This window comes from Chaetodon trifascialis, chromosome 4, assembly GCF_039877785.1.
Source record: "Chaetodon trifascialis isolate fChaTrf1 chromosome 4, fChaTrf1.hap1, whole genome shotgun sequence".
Classification (NCBI taxonomy): domain Eukaryota; kingdom Metazoa; phylum Chordata; class Actinopteri; order Chaetodontiformes; family Chaetodontidae; genus Chaetodon; species Chaetodon trifascialis.
Genome location: NC_092059.1, coordinates 19,093,654 through 19,118,146, shown reverse-complemented (window position 1 = coordinate 19,118,146; position 24,493 = coordinate 19,093,654). Strand labels below are relative to the sequence as shown.

The window sequence follows — 24,493 nt, the reverse complement described above, 5'->3', positions numbered from 1 at the left end:
AGATGTCAGACATTACAGTTTTTACTTCAAGTCATCAAGTAATTCAGGACATCTCCAGCAGTCCAATCAGGACAACATGGGAAAGGCGGTGTGTTGACCCGTGGTCTCAATGCAACAATCCAGCATCCCTTTTAGTTCCACGAATTTGCTCCAACCAACTCTCAGCTTGTCCCTGAGAACAAAGTAAGGAGATCCATTAGATATTTGTCTCAAAGCTGGAACAGCAGTGGTTTTTCTTCTGCATTTGGATCTTTTTCTTTGTATAGATTGAACATGTGTGGGACTCAGATGGACAGTTGTGAGTCTGTCTGCATGTTACCTCCACAATCCTGACAAAGCAGATCACATTTTAACCTCTTAAATGATAACTAAGACTTTCTTATTGCCGCTGAATCCTGACTTGATGCGTTTGCTCTTCTTCATGCATTTATGGAGCTATTATTTGGCTTCACCAATGTACAGATGTGCACATTTCTCACTGCTTCATGTCAAAGGTGTGAAGACTCTTGGTATACTCTCCTGTACAGAGATGTGGTTTCATGTTGTGCACATTTCAGTGTTTTGATGAAGTGACTTCTCATGTCCTGGCCAAAGCCTGCTGCTTGAGTTTATCTACCCTGGTTTAAGCTCAGTGTGTTTTATACCCCAGGAATTTCCTCATATGAGCTACAAAACCATTGAACCCTAACCATAAACTGTCCAGTGGAGGATTATACAACTTCACATTGTACTATGTGGATGAACCCAGACCTCTCTATGCAGACAACAGAACTTTCTGCGTGCTGATCATGCTCAGCACAGAATGTCCACGACAGACAAAAGAGCCTCTGTGGCTGCTGCAGCTTCCAGAAGGGTCTCAACGGCAGCTATTCACCAACACTTTCCACCAGCTCAATTACATTTTTCTGGTTACAACAACACGTACATCCATGTAGTTACGAATGCACAAGGAAAACACACAATAGGTCTTCACCGAGAACACAAACAACTGTCAGCTACAGCCTTGGCAACTGCAGCTTAGCAGCGGAGACAGTGAGGCAGCTTGTTGCTTGTTTGTTTCCTCCTCTGCTTTGTTTCCATTGGAACGTTACGTAACTGCCGGGGGAGAGAAGAGGGAAAGAAAGAGCAGTGTTTGCACCCTACACCCATCCGTCCACTTCCCCTTCTTCATCCAACAGTGCAGCTGTGTGTTTTCATAACCTGCGGAAATGGCAAGTTTAGGCTGCTTCCAGAATGTGCTGGTCTACCACCAGTGATCTGGTTTTGCATTCCAGCATGCTCCACAGACAGAGGGACTGTGTGAAAGGCTTCCTGTCGGCATCGACGGCTACGGGCTCATTCGCGACACGCTGGCCGTGTCGAGCTCCGGCATGAAGAACCTCTGAATGCAGTCACACGCAGTCGGTGACGCACACGAGCAGTGTACAGAGTCACTGACCCCGATCCACAATGTATACACAAAGAGGGAGAGCGGCGCTGCTTCTGTGTTGCATAACAGCCTGGATGTGTGCGGCAGGTACTTAATGGACATCCCCAGAGACGGCAACGATTTGCACTGAACGAACAACCACATGATATGTTTACATGACGGAACTGATTACTGTCAAGCCAATCATGTTATGCTGAGCAGAAGACCTCCAGTTATTCACACTCCAACCCAACTAAGATGCTGATGTTGATGTGCAGGAGGTCACCTTTTGAGAACACTGCTAACTGGCTATCCAGAAGTATTAGCTTCATTTGTTTGAATGAGATTTGATAATAAGCACAAGCTAACGTGAACAGCGCTTCCCTTCTTTCATCGCCACCAATTACACTCTGATGGCTTTTGCACTGAAATCGTACTGATAGTGCGGCTTTTCACAAACCGCATTATCAAAGGGTGCAGTAAGATTTGAGCTCGGGCTGAGGCAGTTTTCCCTCATGATGCTCGTTTGGAAGAGCGTGACTCAGCCTCACAGACGGCTTATGAAGGAATGCCAGTTAATGGTAACAAGGTGACACTGGGCTTGAGTCTAAAACATTTGACATACAAAGGCCTTTTACAAAGGCTTTTTGGAGCAGTCCAATTAATAATGATGAAATAGTATTAGACTTCAGTAATATTATGGAACAGAGGACGGAAGAAATGTCTGCTCCTCTATTTCTAATACGGCTAGAGTCCATTTTTCATTGAAAGCGATCTGTGATCTGATCGTACCCAAAGCCATTTCTCTTCGCCGTGCATTTGAATAAAAAGAACAGAAATTGAACTAATGTGAGGCCTGAGGCTTTCTTCCATTCAGCTGTGTGCTGTTCCTTGTAGGTTGATTACTTTTGTCAAACAGCAGGACGGTGTTTCCCCCCTGGTCATGCTGTTTGACTTAGTTACATAAAACTAATGTGTAAATATTAGGATATAAGACTCTGCTTAAGGGGTGACTGATGTGGAGAAGAGGCTGGTGTTTGAGGTTGTGTGTCTGAGCCTGCGAATTAAGTAAGAAATGATATGCGTGTTACACACCGACGTAACACGAGAGCTCGGACCCACATACGTACAATGCAAGAGGCGATATCTTACAACTGAGGCAATTCGTCTCATTTCAGCTTAGCCACGTCTCACTGACAGCCGTCTGGCATGTCATCCACAGGTGAAAAGAAGCCAGGTGTTAGCAAAATGGCAACTGGCATTTCTTATATGTGCTGCCTGTTGATGACCCAACACGCTCCTGGCAACGGCCTCCCGAAGGCCTTATGTAACTCATGACATCACACCACGGCGCTGAGCGCAGAAATCAAATATTTAACACCACCGATAATGCGCCGACTAAGTAAAGGCCTGCATCACTTCACGGTGAATGTAACAAATAAAATATTTACAATCACAACACGGTCAGCTTAACGGTATCTTTCAGTGGTGACCTGTTGTTACAAAAGCCGGGATGACGTGACCGGTAAGTGCCCGCAAAGCTCTTCCACCAAGTGACACGACAGATGTTGTCTTTAATACTAAATAAGCCTTTGGTTTCATCTGATTGGACTTTCTGGTGATCATACTTCAGAAATTAGCGATACAGCTACGCCATGGCCTCAGTACTAGTTCTGAATTATTCATTCCTCTTGGTCTAGAAGAGAATAATTGAAAGAGCTTTAAAATCAGGCATTGTATTAGTGAGGTCAATATTGTCAATGAGGTCATGAAGTCATCAGGCGAGGGCATTAAAAGAGGACACATAATAGATGGAAAATAATCTGTTGGATACGTAGAAACATACATCTGTCATACAGGCAGAATGCAGGCTGAAATAAACTGTTTAAGTTAGATGAAATCCACAACACCCAAGCGTTCAGAGACACATAACTCTCTCCAGCTGTGATCCCAGCTACGCTCACCACTTCCTTTACCTGATGAGCGATTATGAGAGTTCATGTGGGAGCGGTCCATGCAATGTTTAACCTCTGTGGTTTGAACAAAAGGCGACTGGTGACTAAACATTCATCACTACTTCACACTGCCGCCTGAAAGAGAATTCCAGCAGCAATTCAGAAATCTTGACCCCACAAGACAATGTGTGCGCCATTGTGTTTCAACAGCTGATAAAAACAACTGATATGTGATCCAGGCGACTGCACGTGGGCACAGCAGTCCCATTATATGCCAGTCTGGTGGTTAATGCGGTGCATTCCCTCAAAGACTCGTCAATAATGAGTGGCCCAATTGTTTGGGATTGTTGACATGGCCACCGCTATTGTCAGAGCTCTGCTGGGGATATCTATGAGGAGGGCGATTGTAATAGACTAAGAGCCATGACGCCAGAAAAAACAACACCCCTACCTGTCTGGGCATGCTGGGGCAATGAGCGCAAGAGTTCAGAGCTCCTGAGAATGTTTGATTGCGATATCTGGTCAGAAGAAAGTCACTGCACATCAAACTCAGAAGGAGCATGTCAAATCGAGGTGGTGCTGGATTTGTTTTTCCAGTTTTGATGCGGTCAATTCAAGAGGAAAGTGACGAAAACGTATTCTCGGCTTGTCCTGGATGCTAAAAGCTACCGAATGCCTGCCATACATGATAATTCAGACTGCTGAGATTCCAGCTGTGGCACCAGAAGTCACCATTTAAATGCTCAGTGTCAACAATATATATTATCATTATTGCTACTGTGTGTGTGTGTGTGTGTGTGTGTGCGCGTCCCACCTGTAGTCTTGTTGTGACACACAATCGAGAAGGTCATTGGCTGTCAATCTGGAATCCACGTTCAGAATCTGAAACACAACGTGAGCTCAGCTGAAAATGAAGGTGAGCTCAACATGACAAAGACCACGGCGGTGCAGAAAGGTCAAAGGACTTCAATTAACAGCATCCATCTAATGCTGCTGCAATAACGGTGAAATGGCACCCACCGCGTTAGAGTGGAAGACGCCGAGCAGTGCTTGGACTTCCTGTAAACCAGGGGCTGAGGACACGACACTGGGACGAACAAAAACACACACGTTAGGGATGATCTCTCCTCCAGGTGAAACTTAAAAAGTTTGAAGCATCACTATTTATTCTGAACCCCAGAGTAAGACATTTGAAAGAGTACATTTCAGAAAGTGCAACAGAAATGTTAAATATCTCCCCCCACCCTCCAGATTCAACCATTTCTTCTAATACAATCACATGAACTACTTCAATCTGAACACAAGAGCTCCACAACATATTTTAATACACAGCATTTGAATGCTTTCAATCTATTCTTCCATCCATCACCACATAGCCAACAGAAATGCCCCGAAGCGCCTGGAAAAAAACAAATCAGCAGACAAAAAGAGAGCAAGTAATGACGGCGAAGGAGTGAAGAATGAGGAATAGAAAATGAGTAGGGTCCTAAATTATCCATATCTAGTGTCCACAGAAGGAGAAAAATGAGGGAGAGAGAGAGAGAGAGAGAGAGAGAGAGAGAGAGAGAGAGAGCCTGCATGGAGTGAGTCATAGCTCTGCTCAAACATGTGAAAATGAGTCTAGCTGTCTCCTAGGCAACTGTGCTTCAGCAGCCCAGCACACACATGCATGTACATAGATAAGTGCAAAGATGTGCACACAAAGTGTCCGCAGTGAAGAAATGTAGCATTGTGCTACAAGGCTTATTCTAAAAGACGACTGCAGAGGCATCTGTTAGAGCGGCTCCATTCATTTCTTGAAGATGCCCACTGATGCTTTCGAGTTCACAAAAAAGGTTAACAAAATACTTAAAGCGTAGACAAGTTTGATAAGCACAGGAAGCGCAGCGAGAGCGTAAACATATATTAGCACGGTCAGAGACCAGTGTGCTCTCAAGGCTCCAGAGCTTCAACTAAATCACCCAACGAGCACAGACAAGCCTGTACATTTTAACCAATCAGAAGAAAGCAATGAAACCATGCTTAGCTTTAACAAATGCAAAACAATAAAATATAAATGCCTGTTTGAGGACACTGCTCCTCTTCAGGTTGATTAATATCACACAACAACCTACTTCAGCAGCTACAGGCATGCTGTATGCAACACGACACTGTCAACAGGAAATGATAGATAACATCTCCTGATTCGCTAAACGCATCGAATCAAAAGGCACACCGTTCAGATCTAACACAACACCTAGCAATAAAGAACCACCCGATTAGTCAAATACTGTATGGCAAACACAATAAACAGGGGAGCTACAGAGGCCTAGAGGGCTTAAGTGGTAATGAAGTGCACTTGGGATACTCAGGAGTTTAGTGCCTTATGATCTGAGAGCCCTGTTTTGCCAGTTTTATAGCCACCGAGCTGAGAATACACTGCTCGACTTAAGCACCATTTTTCTGCAGGTTAAGCATCTTAAAACAACCGTGTCTTGTTATTAAATCATTATTGTTTTCAACGATTGTACAGGCTCTGCACTGTCACGTGCTTTCTGTATGAACATGTCGTGGTTCATGTACTGAGCGTGTCCTGATTTCAACTTTAATTGAAAGTGTCAATTTATTGTTTATTTCATGGTTACATCACTTCAAATTGATTTTCAGGAGCATATCAAAGGGAAAGTCTGTGCTGGTTTCATTGAGCAAGAGAAAGCAGGAGTTCAGAGTGACACCTGGATGAAACAGAGATCAACAGACACTTTGCCCTTTGGATGTCAGGAGTTTATTTTCCTATGCCTTCAAAGAGGCCCAAATGTCACTGTGAACGTGTACCGCCTGACTGGACCACATGTCTGTGAGATGTTGGGAGGTTTTATATCTGAGAGATGTAAGTGAGAGAACAAAAGAGAGTGTGAAGAACAGCTGCCTCGAGTAGCCAGATTACTGAAGTCTAGCCATCTTTCTTAAGTATTTAGATTATATTAAGTCAGCTGACACGTTCTGAATTGTGGGATGTTTTCTTGCATCTGCCATGACGGCAGTGTGACTCATCAATGACCCAAAGGTTAAAGTATGCGACTGACGTCAGCCTGAGAAACATGCATCACCAAAGAAGATAGACGATGAGCACAAAATCCAACAAGAGCTCCGCTGATAACTCATCTTGCAACAATATCAACTCTTTATGGTGGAAATTCCTCATTAAACTCAACCAAAGATCAACTCAGCTTCTTGCCCTGTTGTGATTACCACTGCGACTGATGGATGATGTGTTCAAATCACTGGGAAAAGTATGCAAGTACCAATATTTTCAGACGCCACAGCAGGCCCAGGTCTACACTGTTGAAGCCTATGAGAGGATAGCTGTTGGCATATTCCTTCTCAAAGGCGCTGTCAGAAAATAAAGCGTTCCAGTGTGGAGCTGTCTGCTGCTGCGTCATGGGAAAGGTGATAAGGCAAAGCTACAAGGTCAAGCAGATTACAGCCTGACCAACTCTACATGCCAAGAGCTACGAAAGCATGCTACACACATGCACACGGGTAAGGCACACCTATGAAGGAATGAGGGAGGTTATGTCAGAGGCGTTTACAAAGAAAGACAAGTGGGGGTGACACAATAGGCATGCAGGGTGTTGCAAGAGGAGGTGCCTGCTCAAAAACCTCCTTCTAGACTTCAATTTATTCCCAGGCCCCATAAACACATTAAAACTGCAATGCATGGCCCAGCAAGGACCAAGTCTACAGCACTGTATATGGATGCAGTTTTCACTATGCTAATCAAGGCCAAGTTTTGTACGGAGGGAACAGATGCAACTGAAAGTGGTTGTCCATTTTCAAACTTTAAAACCGCAGTAAGAAGCTGCGTAAACAACACTGACAAGTCATCGCCTTTTATTTTGACAGTTGCTTATTTACACATCCGGCAGCACTATTATGTATTCGGAGTTGTGTTTCTGGCCTCTTGGCCAGTGCAAGTCAAATAACTGCTCTGCTTTTTCTGTGTTTTTTGCTCTCAGCCAAATATCTGGTTCTTTAGCTGCTAGCTGTTCCACTATGTTCACCAGGTAGTCGCTAACTGGGCAGGTAGTGTGCAGTAGGGCTGGACAATATAGAGTCAACAGCGCTCTCAATCTATAAGTGCAACAAAAGGGAGACAGTCTGATCAATTTCTCAAAAACCTGTTAAACAAGCAGAGCACAAGTTGCAGAAACATGTGTTCGCCCTCTCTGCCCACACTAACTTGCTGCTCCATCTTAATCTACACCCAGTTTGTTTTTCACAGCCATGCTTTAGAATAAAGTGTATTATACTCCAAAGCTGACAAAACTGTTGACAAAAAAGGCAATGAGGTCAATGATATGGATGGATGTGGTTTGGATATCACAAAAGCAATAACAAAGCGCCAAGACGCTCCGCAAAATAACGAGAATAATTCCAATTTTACGGCTGCTGTCTGCAGCCTAAAATGTCACTATGACAGCAGCGAGTGGAACAAAACAGCAAAACTGCTGGTTGGAAAACAAAACAATGAGCTGAGGGGAACTGCAGAGGCAGGTGATAATTCATTTGATTTCATCACCACAAGCGACCCCCCCCACAAGGTATCATGTGATTCATTGTTACTACGAAAACATTAAGTATCACCTCGTGACCAAAGTGAGTAGGCCGAATACAAACTTGACACAGAGAGCGTAGCGGCTTACAGGCAGAGAGGCAGAGTGTCTGGTGCTATGTGCAGACTGACAGCAGTGATATGAATGGGCCGAGTTACCTGCTCAGGGCTTGGAGCAGCTGTGAGACCATGGAGGACAGATTGTGCAAACAGACCAAGGCATCCTGTGGTGGCGGAGGACCTCCCACTGGCTGAGCGCTCTGTCTGGTGACAAGGTCAAAGCCCAGTGCTCTGAACACTTCCCCGCTGACACATGACAGAAAAAAAAGAGCTTGGGATCAGCGGGGTGGAAGAAAAAACAAAAGAAATACCAAAATAAACAACCTCCAAAGTGTTGTTCCTGCAAATTCCCTCTAGTTTATTGGCAGAAGGGTCTTCTGCACTGTTGGGAGAGGCCTAGTTCACTGTACAGAATGGAGTCTCATTGCAGAAGACACAACAACATTTGAGTATAAGATGATATAAAAGTTCAGGAGGAAACAAAGTGCTTTGTGCCGTTAAATATAATCAAGGCATTTTTAGTGAAAATCCGTAAAAAGCTTGATGAGTAGACCAGTTGATTAAACACTGCTACCCTTGCTAGTCGGCACCAGAAACAATAGTTTGTTCAACTTATTATTTTATCAATGTGCATATTTAGGTTACAGGATGCTGTGTTCATAACGCACAGTAGGCTTTCTATTATCCAGTTGTTACAGTGAAAATCAGTTGAAGTCCAATATTTAAATCTCTCCATTCATAATGTGCAGAGAAAATAATTCCTGAGTCACATGTGAAAATACTCCAGCTCTACACGCCGCTTCCCCTCGCTGTCTGCCCTCTCTCGCTCCTCTCATGATTCAGTGAATTAACGGTTTATTTTGACCAAACCAGAGGTGGTGATTGTTGGAAAAGATCCCAGACGCTTTTGGTGAGTTTTGTTTCTGTCGAGCTGAGTGAAGTGTGTTTTATGACGGTAAAATTCCCGTTTCTGTAAATGGAGTCTGGTGGCTTTGGTGAGCGTGATTTAACAGCTGTTTTCTGGCTAAACTACAGTAAAAGCAACTTAGCCTTTAACAAAAAGCCCTTTCTCTGTAGGGATCCTTCCCATGATGCTATCAGACACTTAGAATAACAATCTGAGTCTGTCAGCGACAAAAACAAGCACTTTTTGTGGAAGTATTTTGACGGCGTGCAAACGCTTGGAGGGATTAGATTGCAGCCCATTTCGCAGTAGCTGGCTGCTCAACACTGGACCAATTGGTGTCCCCATTAGACACAAAAATGAGGGACAACAGGGTCCAAAAAGACAGGGAACACTTGACCAGAATTTCTCCTATTTGGTCTGGTCAGACAGACTAAGTTTAAACTTGTGTTTAATCTTCTTCAGGGTAATCAGTCATTAGGAGCTTCCCTCGTAACAACTGTTGATCAACCTCAGTGCTTCTCTGCAGTCTGACCAATCTGATCCCTGTTCCACCCACCTTATCTGAACCACATTAGACCACATGTTCTCAAACAGGGTCCACACTTCCTGGTGAGAGAACTGGACAGACATGGGCTGTTTGTCTTCCTCATCATCATAATCACTCATGACAACATCACAGGCAGGTGGTTCTCCCTACACACACACACACACACACACACACACACACACACACACACACACACACACACACACACACACACACACACACACACACACACAGATTTTAGTCTTATACACACTGGAAAAACATCATTATGTATAATGTGTATTATATATATAAAATACGTTTGTGCATCTCTGTGCTTCCAAACCAGCACAATTCACACACTGCAGATCAAACTCGCTCCTGGCTGACCTGCGGCTCTTCCTTATTGAACATGTTGTCCATTCGGGCGAGGGCACTGGGAACACGGCTTGAACTTTTCTCAAATGCTTTCACAAGCTCCTTAGCTTCTTGGAGGGCTTCTTCGATAGCGCTACAGTCCACTGTTTTACCTGAATAAACACGAGAGATACATGTGGGCCATCACATGTGTGCAGACAGATGCACACGAAGGTGGACATGCAATACACTCAGCCAGCTAAAGGGAAGAGGTGCTGCTTGAACAGCAAACACCTTTTTCAAGAGGGGATGTTTTGTGTGTGTAACCTTGTGAGAAGGACTGTTATGAATACAAAGACGGAAAAAAAAAACAAAAAACAAAAAAACAGCCAAGCAGTGAGACACTGTGGCCAAAAACGAGCCAGCTCAGACTGAGACTGTGAGCTTTTGGGCGTGTCTTATGTCCAGCTCTGTTCTGAGACTTGCAAAACCCTGTACACACCACACTGCATGATGTTATTTTGCTATACTGAGTGATTGAAAGGACATTTTATAGACAAACATCAATTCCCTGGTGCCTTACCATAACACACACATACCCATACATGACCCTGACTGTCACCTGAGCAGGCATCAATAAACAGTAAAATGTGCCAAACGCTGGGCGAGCATTACATGATGTTCAGACCTGTCAGGCTGTGCTGTCATAAATTTACTGGGCCCCATGACAGGCGACGCCATCCTAACCATGACTTAGCTTGACTTGAAGCAAATCCAACTCTCGCCCTAAAATGCAGCTTTGGTCACTTTCTAGAAGGCTGTAAAAGGCCTGACCTCATAAGTATAGCAACACACTCACCGCCTGCTCAAGAGAGAGAGCAGGAAATTGCATGCAGTACTTTTCCACTCTTAGATTTTGTTCTTAGCCTCACATACAGTTTATCCCTCCTTCCCTTCCTCCTCCTCCTCCTCCTCGTCCTCCTCCTCCTCCTCCACCTCCTCCTCCTCGTCCTACTCTCACAGTTTTGGCACAGAGCCAGGCTGCGTGGTACCAAGAAATCCGAAATCACACTTGTGTATCGAGGATACACAGAGCAAGGGCAAAACTCCATTGTTTTAGCTATTAACATTCTTGGATGGATTAAAAAGTATTGTGCCACTGCTGTAGCAGTCAGCCCCTCACAGGTGGACGGAGAGAGACTGGACACACACACGCACACACACACACAAACACACACAGCACTGTAAGCATAATGTAATTAGATCCAGAGCACGAAGCGCTGCAGTGGGCAACTCAGCATCTTTCTGACACACATTTGAGCGTCCCGTTTTAGCAGATGACCTGATTCTTTATGTAGTTCTGTAGGGTTCTAGCGCAGTGCAGGGCAGACAGCGTCACACCAAGTGGAGTAAGGCTGTTATCTGGGGGATGACTCAGTGCCTCAACACCACTGTCAGCAGAACACAGAATATCTTTGCATTCAGGCACCTCGAGGAGCTGAGCTTGGCTGTTTTCACACATGAATATTTCTGCTCTTGTGTCTCACAGAGTATCACTATAGCTTTTTCAAATCAAAATGAAATGAGCTCCTCAGAAACTGCCATCAATTGATTTCATCGACACTACACACAGTTATCAAGCTTTCACAAATCCTACGAACAGGCAATATGGCAATTTAAGAGGTTAACACGTCGAGGACTTAGAGTTTATGGACTGCAAACAGTGTGAGTCACAGAAATCACACAGCTATAAAGAAGAGCTGATTTCTCAACTGACTTGGTTTGGCTGTCTGAACAACGTGGCATCACTGAGTTGCATATTCATTTTTGTACTAGTTTCTGAGCTACTTGGTTATGTTTCTAAAGTTATTATACAACCAAACACTGAGTGCTGCTGTGTCTGGACAATGGCCAAGACAGACAAGACTGTTTACAGTGACCTATATTTCGACACATCTACCTGCCCAGACAGTCCACTGTTATCTGTTTTTATGTATTATCTTTTTCAATTTTCACTTTTTATAACTATTATTCCACATCTATATATAATTTTTATGTGTTTAGGTCAACTACAACAAAATTTCAGACAAAAAACAAGACTGTACTGGAAATCTGTAACTGAGGGAAGATATAAATAAACAGTTAAAAAAGCCTGTTGTTGTTCATAAGAACAAAACATTTTAAAAATGTGTCTTCATTAGAAGACTGCTGGAAATCACTGAAATACATAATAATACTTTGACCTACATGCAATACCTGAGTTGAAGAATTTGATGAGATTTACAACAGTCTGCAGCTTCTTGCGTGGGACAATTTGCCCAAAGACAGCAATCCAGTGCTTTTGCAAACAGAGCAGGACATCACGAAGAGTCCAGGGTGGTTTTAGATAAACTATCTGTTAAAAGAAAACACAGTGAAGAGCAAACATGAACAGTGTGTCTGTTACCCAGACTCCCCTTAGCACACAAAAGAGATCTGATCCATGAATTTTCCCCCAAAAAATCTGATCTAAAATGACCAAGAAATTAGTTCTCCATGTTTACAGGAATTAAAATATAGTCTAAACAGAAAATGAAATCCCAAAACTCCGTTATACCTCTAGCCAGAGGTCGTCATAAGCAGCCTTCATCTCAGCCTCCAACACATCAGACAGCACCTCTTGCAGGCAGTCTTGTAGCTGAGAAATGCATCCACTGTGCCACTTGCTCAGCTGCTTGTCATCTGTGATCAGTTACATACATACGTATTGTATATGAGCAGAGACACAAAATAAACACATAATGCAGGACAGCAGCTATACTTGACACAACAAAACCAGCATGTATGTGCAGCAAACTAACTGTCCCCTGAGTGTGTGTGGGTTAGCTGTCAGTTTGTTACAACTGTTAAAATGCCGCCTAAAGTGAAGCAAACAGGAAAACTGGAAGGGGTGGACAGATATGGAGAGTGCATGGACGGTATGTGCAGTTAACTGTCAGACGATGACGCAATGTGCCAAGTAATTTCCTGTTTTGCAAGAAGAACACATTAATCCCTGGCTCACCTTTCTCTCCGAGTCCTACAGAAAGGCCTGTACTCTCTTGCCTGTGTGGCTGGACTGATGTGTAGTTCGTGCTCAGCACTGGTGATGAGACCTGAGGGGTGATGTGAGGCTTAATGTTTTCAAAGCCATGTCTGTATTTCCCAAACTCTGCCTCCAAGTCATTCTTGCTGAAGGCCCTCACCCCACTCAGGAGGGCCTTACTGCACAGGTTCTTATCATTACTAGAGAGGAAAGAGGAAATAACATGCTTTTTTAATCAGGCTCTATATGGCAATGATAACACAATGCAACATTAAGATAACTCAGTCACATCTATTTTACAGCAGCCCGGGGTGGGAGGATCGGTGAGTAACACAGAATACAGAAGTATATGAGTAATTCAACGTCTGCACAATTTCTCCTTCAATTTAGTAAAATCATCAGTAACAGCGTCTGGAAATAGTGGCAGACAAAGAAATGGGTCACAAGGAAAAATAAAGTGAAACAATACAATAGCACAACTCCACTCCACTCCACTACGTAAGCCAAAAAAATCCCTGAACTAAACTCAGAATTCCCTGCTCAGCACTTCTATTCTTGCTCAATTACTCTGTCTGGCCCTCTCTTTCTTTCATCCCAACTGGAACTATCTGGCTGGACCCGCTCACAGTCACATGCATGTGCATTATTTGCAGAGGACACACACTCTGCAGCAGCAGCAGCAGCAGCAGCAGCAGCAGCAGCAGATCGTAGGGGGAGGGGGAACTCACGTGCATAGGATGAGAGCACAATCTGGGTACAGACTCTGGTATTGCAGACAGCACTGCAGCACTCTGTCATCATTATTCTCAGCATTCAGACCATCTGGGGACAAGGAAGTGCAAAGACAAATGAGGAAGGGAGAGGAAGAGGAAGACAAGAGTGAGAGACATAATAAGGATGAGAGGCATGGTTAATTCAGTGGTAAGCGTGTTACCGTAATGTGCAACAGAGCGTAGCATGTCTTTTTTTCTTTTAAAGACGAGGATGAAGATTCAAAGATGAAGAAAGGGATATGGAGATTTTAGGTCTATACATAGAAATAGTAAACAAAATTACATTTATTGCACATCTTTTTGAGGAGGTACTAAAACCACTGGTGAGAAATGAACGCCTGGTCTGTAGCAGAAGCAGCTAAGAAGTGGGTTAGCCATGCATGGGTGAAACCTGTCCTTGAGATGCACACAGTGTGTTAAGATGATGAATTCTGCAGACCAGCTTGCTGTTACTGCCACCTAGTGTTTGTGTTAGTGTTGGGCGGCTGTAACTCAGGAGGTAAAGTGGGACACTAATTGCTGTCCACCTGTTAAAGTGTCCTTAGGCATCTGTTGCTATTGGTGCGTGTGTGTGTGTGTGTGTGTGTGTGTGTGTGTGTGTGTGTGTGTGTGCGTGTGAATGAAAGACAAAGTCTGCTTAGGTAGAGAAGTCCTATATAGGTGCTGACCATTTATGCAGTGCATACATGTCAAGCACTGACCAATTCATGGAATGACAGGCTGTCAGCTCCCACACCTCAAACACTATACTGTAAACGAGAGAAAGGGCCTGCTCAACAACACACCACCAAAATAAATCATGTAAACTCATCTTAATATAATCATTTAGAAGTCAATGAGCAGGCCCTAACAAAGCTCACACAGGCAGAAGTCCCACAGGGACAGGAGTGTTGATATGATAGCTTATTCTACTCTTAAGATGATTCTATTGTGATGAAAAGAGAGCTTTCCCCTTCAGTGCTTACTGTTTTGTCTGTAATTCCTGTGATGTTTATGTGTGCTCTTTTGTAACCAACAGTGACATTTATATTCACCTGCTCAGCCTTCATGTTTTTGTCTAAGATAACACCCAACAGTTCCCAGTAGAGCTCTCATACAGGCTTTCAGACAGGTTAAGGAGACAGTAAACACCATTAGCATTTAGGTTCCGTCCTTGATTGTAATAAATTCCTTGAAATGCACTGCAAATCCCCACATTCTCCTTAAATCAGCACTCACTTCTGCTCTTGGCGGCCTGCTGCATGGACTGCCCCCAGATGTGAGGTTTCCTGCTCTTCAAAGAGTTGTAAATATACGAGATGGCATGAACGGCAAGGTGTGCCACAGAACCCGACAGGTTTTTCTTCAGGGAATCCATCTCCTGAAGCACCACCCAGGGGATCAGGACTACAGGGAAGCCCACGGCTAAAAGAACATGAAGTGAGGAGAAAGCAAGCAGCAGTGAATCCATATATCGTCAGTGCATTTCATGGTGGTGAGAAGTCAATCTCAAAAATGTGGAAATTAGATTTTAAATATTCTCAGGATTACGTTTTTTTAAATCATCATGTCTCATTATGATGTTTGTCAACATGGTCTCCTGCTGCACAGTGTGCTACGGCTATTGTATCAGAACTTGACCAAAAGAAAACTCATGTAATTAAAATGGTCGGGAAAATGCAAGGGCAGCACATGACAGCAAACATAAAACGAAACAAGAGGCTTCGTTTATGAAACAGGCGTAAATCACTCGGCAAAAAACATCAAGTATTAAAATCACTTCAAACACCTCCAAGGCCGTGAGACTCTAACTTTTTCACATAATCCAGGTGGCTGAGAAGAATGTTGGTGTCCAAAACGAGGATTAGGTGATTGCGAGGGGGCTGTTCACCTGTAAAAAGGGAAAAACGTTCAGTTTGAAATGATCCGTTTCATGTAAATCAAACTAAACAGTTTGAGCCTAGTTTAGTGCCTCCATGTGGTCATTTGAGGCTGCATTTCACAAACAGTTTAGATTTTACACTTAGAAATGTGCAAATTATCGAGTGTTTCCAAGTTACTATCTCCAAGGAAAACAATAAAACTTACACTGTGTGCCTGCAGCTCCCTCTTCTGGAGGGACTATGTCCATACAGGTGAGTTCCCCATAGCTCTGCATCACCTTCACTTCCAGTCTCTTCTCAGAGCGGGCAAGGTGAAGCTCTTCAACCACTTGCATCTACAGAAAAACAGACTTTAAAAAAACAAAACAAAATACAAACATCCTCTCTGCTATTCTGAGCCACTGCAACAATAAAATAGTGATGTATTGTTATTATATGAGACAAAATGTTTCCATTAGAAAATCGTTTCATTAAAGAAAAGCAATAAATGTGAAACACTGACTTGCTCAGATTGAACAAATGATGCTTTTTATTACCTGGTCACACCATGGCTCATCTGGGAGGCAGCCTGACAAAGATGACCTCTCATCTTCTCCTTCAGGTGACACACTATGAGCAGCATCCGAACTGCCGTGAGCTTGTCGGACAGATCCCAGCTTGGAGCTGCTTATTGTGGGCCCAGTTTTTGAAAGTTCAGACTCATGTTTGAGATTTCTGGTTGCAGTAATAGCATCACTACCATCACCGGCGCAACCTACTGGCCTTGGCGGAACTATTTTTGGTATCTTAAAATCAGCAGGCAGTGGTGATGCGACTGGACATGTTTGTTGCTGAGCAGATGATGACTTTGCCGTCTTGTGTGACTCTAATTTGACATTCTGTGGGACTGATGTAACGTTCTTCATCGTATGTGAGCTACTGACTGAGGTAGTGTGCTTGCCTGAAGCGGAAGGCTGCTTTGTGGTAGATGCAGGAGTTTTTGCTCGTGCCTTCAACTTGTCTTCTAGATGCTGCTGGTGCTTCTGCTTGGCCACCTCCCCTCTCTTCTGCCATACAGAATCCTTGCAGGTGTAGGAGGTCTTGCTCGGTTCCCTGGATTTGATGGTCTTGCTGTCTTTTCCAGTCCTTTGTGGCCTCTCAGCTCTACACCTTCTGCTGGGTACATTATGTGCATGTGCTTTCTGCTCAGCAGAAACCAGACTGGGACTCATTAGCTGCTTTTCTAATGTGTTTGAGCTCCTCTGGGAAGACTTTTCATGTCTCTTGCCTTTAGACGTCTCCTCTTTTCTCTGAGTAACTGCGTTGCTGGTGTTAAAGGGCTTTGAGGATCCTCTTTCCACAGTCTTATTCCCTCTGGCAGTGTAATATGTCCCTGAAATACAATGTTTTGCTTTACTAGAGCAATGTCCCCCATGGAATGGCACAGAGACATTTTCTGTTCTGGTTTCATGGTCTGTTGCTTGTTTTTTTGCCAGTAGAGGCTTTTTGATCTGATGGGTGCTTTGGGAGACGCCGTTAATGGTAGGAAAAGCACAATTTTCCCTTTTTTCTGCACAGCTACATGTAGAAGAACAGAAAAATATCCATTCTGAGATCATTAAAAACATCAATTAATGAATCAGCTTCACATTAATTTGTTGTAAAGGTCAAGTATACTGTGTCTAACCTTCCCTGACTGTTCACGTCTTGCTTCCTTTTGGCACTTTGGCAGTCTTTGGTAGCATCTCGTTTCTTGGATCCCTGAGAAAATGAACAGAAAATGAGGGAAACTCTCTTGTGAACAGTTTGTTAAGAGTACAGAGGAAGTGTGTGCTGACAAACAGTTAGGGCCAATTAGACAAAATATACAGTGAGACTAGAGCTGAAATTTAGACAATTTAGTTTTAGTAGGTTTCCAGGCAAAAATTCCAAATGTTTTTCAGCTTTTCAAATGTTTCGGACAAAAAAGGCAATATGAATACGTCACTTTTGGTTGTGGTGAATTTTTTTTTTGTATTTTCTGACAATTCAACAAAATTGACTGATTGAAAGAAATAACTGTCAGATTAATGTGTGATGACGTGAAAGCAATAAAACATCCAAAACATTCCAGAAAAAAACAGACAAATTTAGGTTACATTATATCACAATATATATTCATATTGTGTTATGAATTAACACAGATTGAAATAAGAGTTGACGTCATACACACAGGACAGAAAACAATTTAGAGCAGACTTTTTTGTCTCCCTCGCCCCTCAGGGCTTCCGTACCGTCCCCTAACATCGGATGTAAACACTCCTAATTTCCTCCTTACCTTCTCATCGTCGTCACTTGATGTTAACGAGTCGCTGTGCTTCCTCTTCATTGGCTGTTTACCCATTTTCCTATAAGGTTTTGATGAACAAACACGGTCATCAGTGACTATGTCCAACCATGATCAAAACTATTTTGATCTTTAAGAAGACACCATACAGATGTAAACGAGTCTTACTGAGAGACGGAGAAAATATAATGGAGATATGACTTGACATTGAATGATGTCTACAAGTCTGTCACCTGTATTTTCATAGTGTCCCACAAACTCGGATCAACACAGGCGACTACAATGACACAAACATGACTGCATCTAACGTTTTAGCAAATCTATATCAAACTAATTCCTACGATAATATTACATAATATGAAGTGTTGAGCTGCTTATTAGCCACATAACACTGGACACTCAACCAAAGGCCAACGTTAAAGTTTAAGCTAACGCTAAGGCTAGCTGATGAGAAACACCGTGAAAAGTCCTGACAGTACAGGCGAACAGACTGTTTTGTTACCTGAAACGTTCACGTAGATTAATTCCGATGAATTAAGCACACCTTGTAGGATTAAATGTGTAATTCCCAGCCAAGTCAGGCAGAGAACCTTGCGCCGACAGGTTTCCAAAACAGCCGTTTCTTCTTCTGCTTTCGCTTGAAAAAAGCGGTTCGCCACCTACTGGATGGGAGGGCGCAGATTCAAGGTGTATCTGAATTCTGATTGGGCTGTAGAAAAACAGAACAAAACAAAACAAGCAACAAAAAAATTAAATGTCATTCTGACAGTCCTGTCCTGTGCTCAGTTGTGATTCTTAACTCCATTCCTGCCCTACCTCATGTAGCCTACTATATTTTGTTTGCCCGATTCTTTTCCTGGAAGCCCTAGAACAAGACAGGAGAAATCTTAAGTTCACAGATGTGAAGTTTATTCAGGTCACAGGTAAAGCAAGGCAGCGCTGGGCTCGAAGTGACACAGCTCTCGCAGGATCTCTGTCAGAACAAGCCCCGACTTCCGGGTGTATACACATTTTATCTTTTTGGGCTGGCACTCACCCTGTATAGAGGTTGAACTTACATGCGATCACTCATTGGCCAGTTATCTCTGACGTGAACAGGCAAACCAAAGTTCACGTAAACTAACTGAAATATAATACAAAAGATGTGTGTGTTGGTTTCAAAGCGTGTATCTAACGAGACAGACTTGACCTTGACAGATTAGAGAAGATTCTGTGGGCACATCTGGTGTCCGTCTTATCAAGTAGAATGTCACAGTGTTCAAACTAAGGAGTATGATTTGCAGGTTCACATGAGTACAAAAAAATACATGAATACAAAGAAAAAGGAAATAATTCACAGTGAGTAAAATAGAACCTAATTATAACATAATTAAATAATAATCTAACTACTAAATAATAACATAATTATAACATAATATAGTGTCTCTCTCTGAATTACATTTCCAACAATGCATGTGATGTGTTCTGTAGCTTCCACATAAAAGAAGTATACAGTACTTCAAGTTCACATGTATAAGCACACTTGAATAAGTGTCTAGTGCATTTCCTGGTCACCATTCGATTGCAGGGCAACATACAAGACAAGCAACCATTCACACTCACACTCACACCTAGGGGCAATTTTAGAGTCACCGATTCACCTAATGAGCATGTTTTTGGTCTGTGGGAGGAAGCTGGAGAACCTGGAACTTATCATAATATTAATCATAATTATAATTTAATATTTCTTTATCATATTGCTGTTTAAAGTATACTACTATGACTATTTAGGTATTATTTTCTATACCTGAAATATACCTTTAACGTTAAGTTTAAGGTTAACTCAGGATTAAGGTTAAGTTTTAGGAACCACAAATCCAACCAAAAAATGTTATTTTGAACTAAACGGAAACAAAAGTGTAATTTTCATGTGCTCGTTTTCTCGACAAAGCCTTCGTAATTTCTTATGATGCATCTCACATCTTGCACGTTGATGTCAGGGAACTCTGACAGAGAAAGGTCTGAGTTAAAACACACACACGAACCAAACAAAGCAGTAGTTTATAAAGGACGAAGGAAGCTCTGCATGGCTCTGATGGCTGATTGCGCTGTTTCCACACTTTGTCCCCACACCTGCCCTGCATCTGCCTCGTTAGCCCTGCCCTGTTCCCATGTTCTCCCCAGCCAACCAGCTCCTTCCATCCTCTTGCGTTTCATTCATTCACCTCTTGAAACATCTCTGTGGTGGAAGGTGATTCTCTCAATGAATAACTGAACATACCCAGAAAGAGTTAGCTTTTTTCCTCGTGCTCTGGTAGTGGGCCTGTTTGCATTCCTTTCCACTGTAATCCCAATCATCATCTGAATTCCATGTCATGATTGCTACATTCACAATGTTTCAGAATCACTTATCCTCTGTTCACGCTGCTTCTTTGAAAACTCCTGCCTGGAAGTTCAAAAAACATCTGCTTTTCCACCTCCTCTCCTCCTACCACTATTTCTTCATCTACTTGCTATATATGACTGTCATGGACTGGACTTGAGTGGAGGTCTGCGCCGCTAGATAGTGTTCTTGTGATGAATAAACACTATTAAGTCTGGAGAGTCTTCATTGTCCTGTAGGAGAAGACACACACACAGCATGAAAATATACTGTATGTCTTCTGAAGAGCAAGACAAATGCAGTCCTTCCTAATGGAGGATTGCCTGTGTGGGTTGTCTTGACTGTTTTTTACAAACACACACTAAAAACCTGTTCTGTACGACAGCTGCTCATTTTCCCAATCAACACAGTCTTTTCATCAAGGTTACACCACATTAAGTCAGTAGTTTTCCACTCAAAGAAAATTCTACCACACCTTTGGCATGAGCTCTTAGAGCAGCTCGACAGGAATTCAGCAGAAGGTCAGCCGACTAAATTTGAAGGAGGGAGGATATAGAAAGATAAGATAAGACTTTATTTATCCCACAAAGGGGAAATTTAGTCATTACAACCAGCAAGTATTACTAAGAGCAAGCACAGTGACATAAAGAGATAGACTATTGTTCCGAATGACATATGTTGTATTGCACTTTAGAAATACTAGGACTATGTGTATGCACAATATACAGTATACGGTTTATAAAAGTACTGTTGTCAGTATGGATAATAAATAGTGTTATTGCACAGTTGAGATTTTTGCATACAAAAATATTTTGCTAATGATAATATCTAATAATCAGTGGATTCATTCATAATGACAATAATCAGTAGTTATTATTAGTAGTTGCAGTACTTTCCAAAACCTTTCAAAATGAGCGCCACCTCAACGAAACTACAGCAGTAAAAAACTGATATAATATATCATAGTCACAGTCACAGTGGGAATATTTATGCAAGTACTGTTACTTTTAACACTTTAAGTACATTTCCCTCATTACTCTTACCAAAGTAACATTTTCAATGCAGTAACTTATAACGGAGTATTTTTCAAGTATGGTATTTTACTGAAGTCAAGGATCTGAACACTCCTTCTTCCATTGCTAGTAACATTTCTGTGTAATTAGAACCAAATTACAGAGTCATTTCCAGGAAACTTGGGATAAAACCACTAATTCATACAGTATAATCTTTTACGAAACTGCAGTTGCTCTTACATGCCACATAGCGACACTGTAGCTCCATTCAGGCACACCCTGCCTGCCTTTGCTTTTTACATACACTGACAATGATCCACCTTTAGGTCCCTGGACCATGGCTTGACACCCCGTCGTGTTGAAGACTTTGAAGGTGAAAAAACAGAGAAGACTAACAGATGAACTGTGAGTAGCAGCAGCTGCAGGGAATAACCTCTGACCACTTCAATCGTCCTGGACGGGAATGATAACAGCATGGTTAAACTGGGACAGAAACGCTTAAACAGATCGGGATTCAGTAGATGACACCATTTGGATTAGTTCAGTGACATGTTAAATACATAAAGATTATATCTGAAAATTGGAAGCAGCCTCTGTTTTGTAGTTCACAGAGACGGTCAATTCTGCTGGCTTTAGTCGGGATAAAATGTGTTCATGTGATATGTTGTGATGAAGGTCCAGAAGTCAGATGTCTGACAGACCAGTTCATGGGATTTCAGCATCAGAGGGCTAAATGTAGCACTATAGCTTCCCTTATTAGCACGAATCATGAAACTTAACCGTCTTTGTGAACATAAAAGAAACAAAGCCAGTACACACATTGAAATCTGTCCATATGTCACTCTTAGAGAATGAGAGTAGACAGTATGACCGCATCTCTCCCTACTCAAATCTGATTCACACATACTTGACAAAACCAGCGCACTTACAGAGCTGCAGCCAGGACTTTAGAAATACTTGGGTTAAGAGTCCAAAGCAAATGTATAACATCAGGGTGAAAATCAAGTTAGTCCTTGAGGTTTGTTGTAGCAGCTTTGATTTAAAGACTGAAGTCTTCAACAGAATTAGATATAGAATAAAAGAGAGATCATTTGGCCTTCTGTCACCTTCTGCGTGGTTTCTGCTGACTGATTGAGAGCTGAGATTCTGGTACATTTTCAACTTTAGACATCTGTGTCTTTCTTTCTTTCTTTCTTTCTTTCTTTCTTTCTTTCTTTCTTTCTTTCTTTCTTTCTTTCTTTCTTTCTTTCTTTCACTCCATTTCTCTGTCTCTCCATCCCTCTTCGCCCGTCTCTCTTTCCATCCTCCTTCCATGCAATTCAAAGACATTTGGCTTTAATCAACAGGCAGATTTGGACAGACGATGAATGCTTCTGTTACGCATGTGTGTGTGTGTGTGTGTGTGTGTGTGTGTGTGTGTGTGTGTGTGTGTGTGTGTGTGTGTGTGTGTGTGTGTGTGTGTGTGTGTGAGATGTTTGAGTATGTGTTGGGGAGGGTCTTTGCTCCACTAATGGTTTACTTAGAAACCTGAGTAGGGTGTTTTATGAAAATATGAAAATATTCTTTCAGTCATTTAGATAATGGGCAACTACTGTGTGTCCATCTGTGTGTGTGTGTGTGTGTGTGTGTGTGTGTGTGTGTGTGTGTGTGTGTGTGTGTGCGTGTGTGAGAGAGAGAAGGGGAAAGAGAGTGCGGACGTGTGTGGAAGAATGGATTTTATGCTTTCTGATTTAAGGACTGCTTAGGTCCTCTGAGGTCAGGTGCACACACACACACACACACACACACACACACACACACACACACACACACACACACACACACACACACACACAAAGCTGACTGTTACACGTTGTGTGGCTTCACAGCTCATTACTTATTTGTGTCTCTCATTCTCATTTTGTATATTTGTCTCTCTTAGTGATGCTGTTTTGATCAGATCATCTGCAGTCTGAGTTCTCTCTGCATACACGGTTCCCAGTCTGGATCCCTCTAAGACTCCCAAGATAAATCTGAGGGATCACAGATAATTACGTGGATAAGAAATCATGCCTGTTGCACAAGATTGTGTGTCTCAGTCCAGACTTGTCAGATTGTTGCTTTTTTCTTGCGAAAACGTGAATATTGTTAATCCCTTCAGCCGTGTGAAAGTCCGTCTAAAGAAAGAATGTGAGAGGAAATATCATTTTTTGCTTGAACTGCTCAAAACTTGTGTCTACACTGAGGCTGTAGCCCATGATGTGGGGTCACAAATGTCACAAATACATTTCAGTAGTTAATATCTACAATTATCAATTAGTCCATTAAGAGAAAATCAAACAGCAACTTTTTTGATAACTGATTAATTGTTAATAGTGAATGACACATCTTTGGGTTTTCAAAATAAAACAAGCCATTCAAATACATCGCCTTGAGCTGAGGGAAATTAGAACAGGCCTTTTCTCCATTGCCTGACATTTTACAGACAAAACCATCAAAAACACTAAGAAAAATAACCACTACATACAGCCAAGGACATCTTAGTTTTGAGGGTTAATCACCAGCCCAGACTATTATACTAACGTACAGTGTGGAGCTGTTTCTGCGTGGGGACAGAACGAAAACTCTGGTTTCCACTACAGGGCCAAGAACAGTCGGGCCAGTATTACTAAATATTTATACATCTCTGTTTCCCCCTAAATCAAGATGTAGGTGACTCTTTGTGCATCTCATAGCCAACAGAGATGACTCCTGTGCTGGAACACACTTTCATATAAACATACTGAGCTTTCAACCATGTGTCCTAAACATCTTCACCTTGCCCTGAATCTAATAGCCTCCACTTGGCTTTGCAGTTGTCCGTGAAAAAGTGGTGACTAACGCACTGTCTGGCTCTGTGACAGACACCTACCTCAACACATTCTTCAGGTCTCTTTCCCATTAATAAATGCTCTTTTATTACTCTTCTCTAATAATTACCCCTGGAGAGAATTCCCAGACTATAAAGAGAAGTTTGTTTTTCAGAATAGTAATAGTAAAGCGTTTATAGGCCCCAAACAATAGCCTGCCATGCAACACATTAGGCCATAAATTCCTCTCTTACTTCACGGCACCGTGTCTGCTGATGTTTGATCCAGAGCAGCATGTTGATTGTTAACAAAATGCTCCTTCTTGTTCAGAACTCACTGAGTTGACAGTTGCCGTATGGATCTGTTTATGTGTGACAATGGAAATAAAGATTTTAATTATTTTGCAACTATTACCATCATGAGGATGTGATGTTGAGAAAGAGGACAATTAAGACAATAAAGGTGAGGCAGAGAAACCA

General features: G+C 42.4%; 1 protein-coding gene across 2 annotated transcripts; it reads right to left on the bottom strand.

Annotated features, from left to right (window-relative positions):
- Window positions 1-4: 4 nt before the first annotated feature.
- On the bottom strand, window positions 5-18,444 carry swt1 (SWT1 RNA endoribonuclease homolog). Of its 2 annotated transcripts, none has more exons than XM_070960997.1 (17): window positions 18,314-18,444; window positions 17,803-17,872; window positions 17,173-17,246; window positions 16,043-17,063; window positions 15,712-15,841; window positions 15,413-15,514; window positions 14,863-15,048; window positions 13,600-13,693; window positions 12,851-13,071; window positions 12,404-12,528; window positions 12,055-12,202; window positions 9,841-9,980; window positions 9,481-9,617; window positions 8,117-8,263; window positions 4,384-4,450; window positions 4,178-4,245; window positions 5-172 (listed from the first exon to the last, which is right to left on the bottom strand). In XM_070960997.1, the coding sequence occupies exons 2-17, from the start codon at window positions 17,866-17,868 to the stop codon at window positions 67-69; spliced, it is 2,832 nt and encodes a 943-aa protein (XP_070817098.1). In that variant the 5' UTR covers window positions 17,869-17,872; window positions 18,314-18,444; the 3' UTR covers window positions 5-66. The 2 variants fall into 2 exon arrangements, with proteins under 2 accessions (XP_070817098.1, XP_070817099.1); XM_070960998.1 differs by having other exon boundaries at window positions 59-172; window positions 12,064-12,202; window positions 18,314-18,441.
- Between the last annotated feature and the right edge of the window lie 6,049 nt (window positions 18,445-24,493).

Bases quoted from the DNA above. Each gene is read 5' to 3' on its own strand.
- swt1 (XM_070960997.1), bottom strand. From the start codon at position 17,868: ATGGGTAAACAGCCAATGAAGAGGAAGCACAGCGACTCGTTAACATCA. The intron at 17,064-17,172 runs GTTAGACACAGT...TTCTACATGTAG, and splicing joins GACGTGAACAGTCAGGGAAG to CTGTGCAGAAAAAAGGGAAA. The intron at 9,981-12,054 runs GTAGGTCAAAGT...GTGTTTATTCAG, and splicing joins CTTCAACTCAGGTATTGCAT to GTAAAACAGTGGACTGTAGC.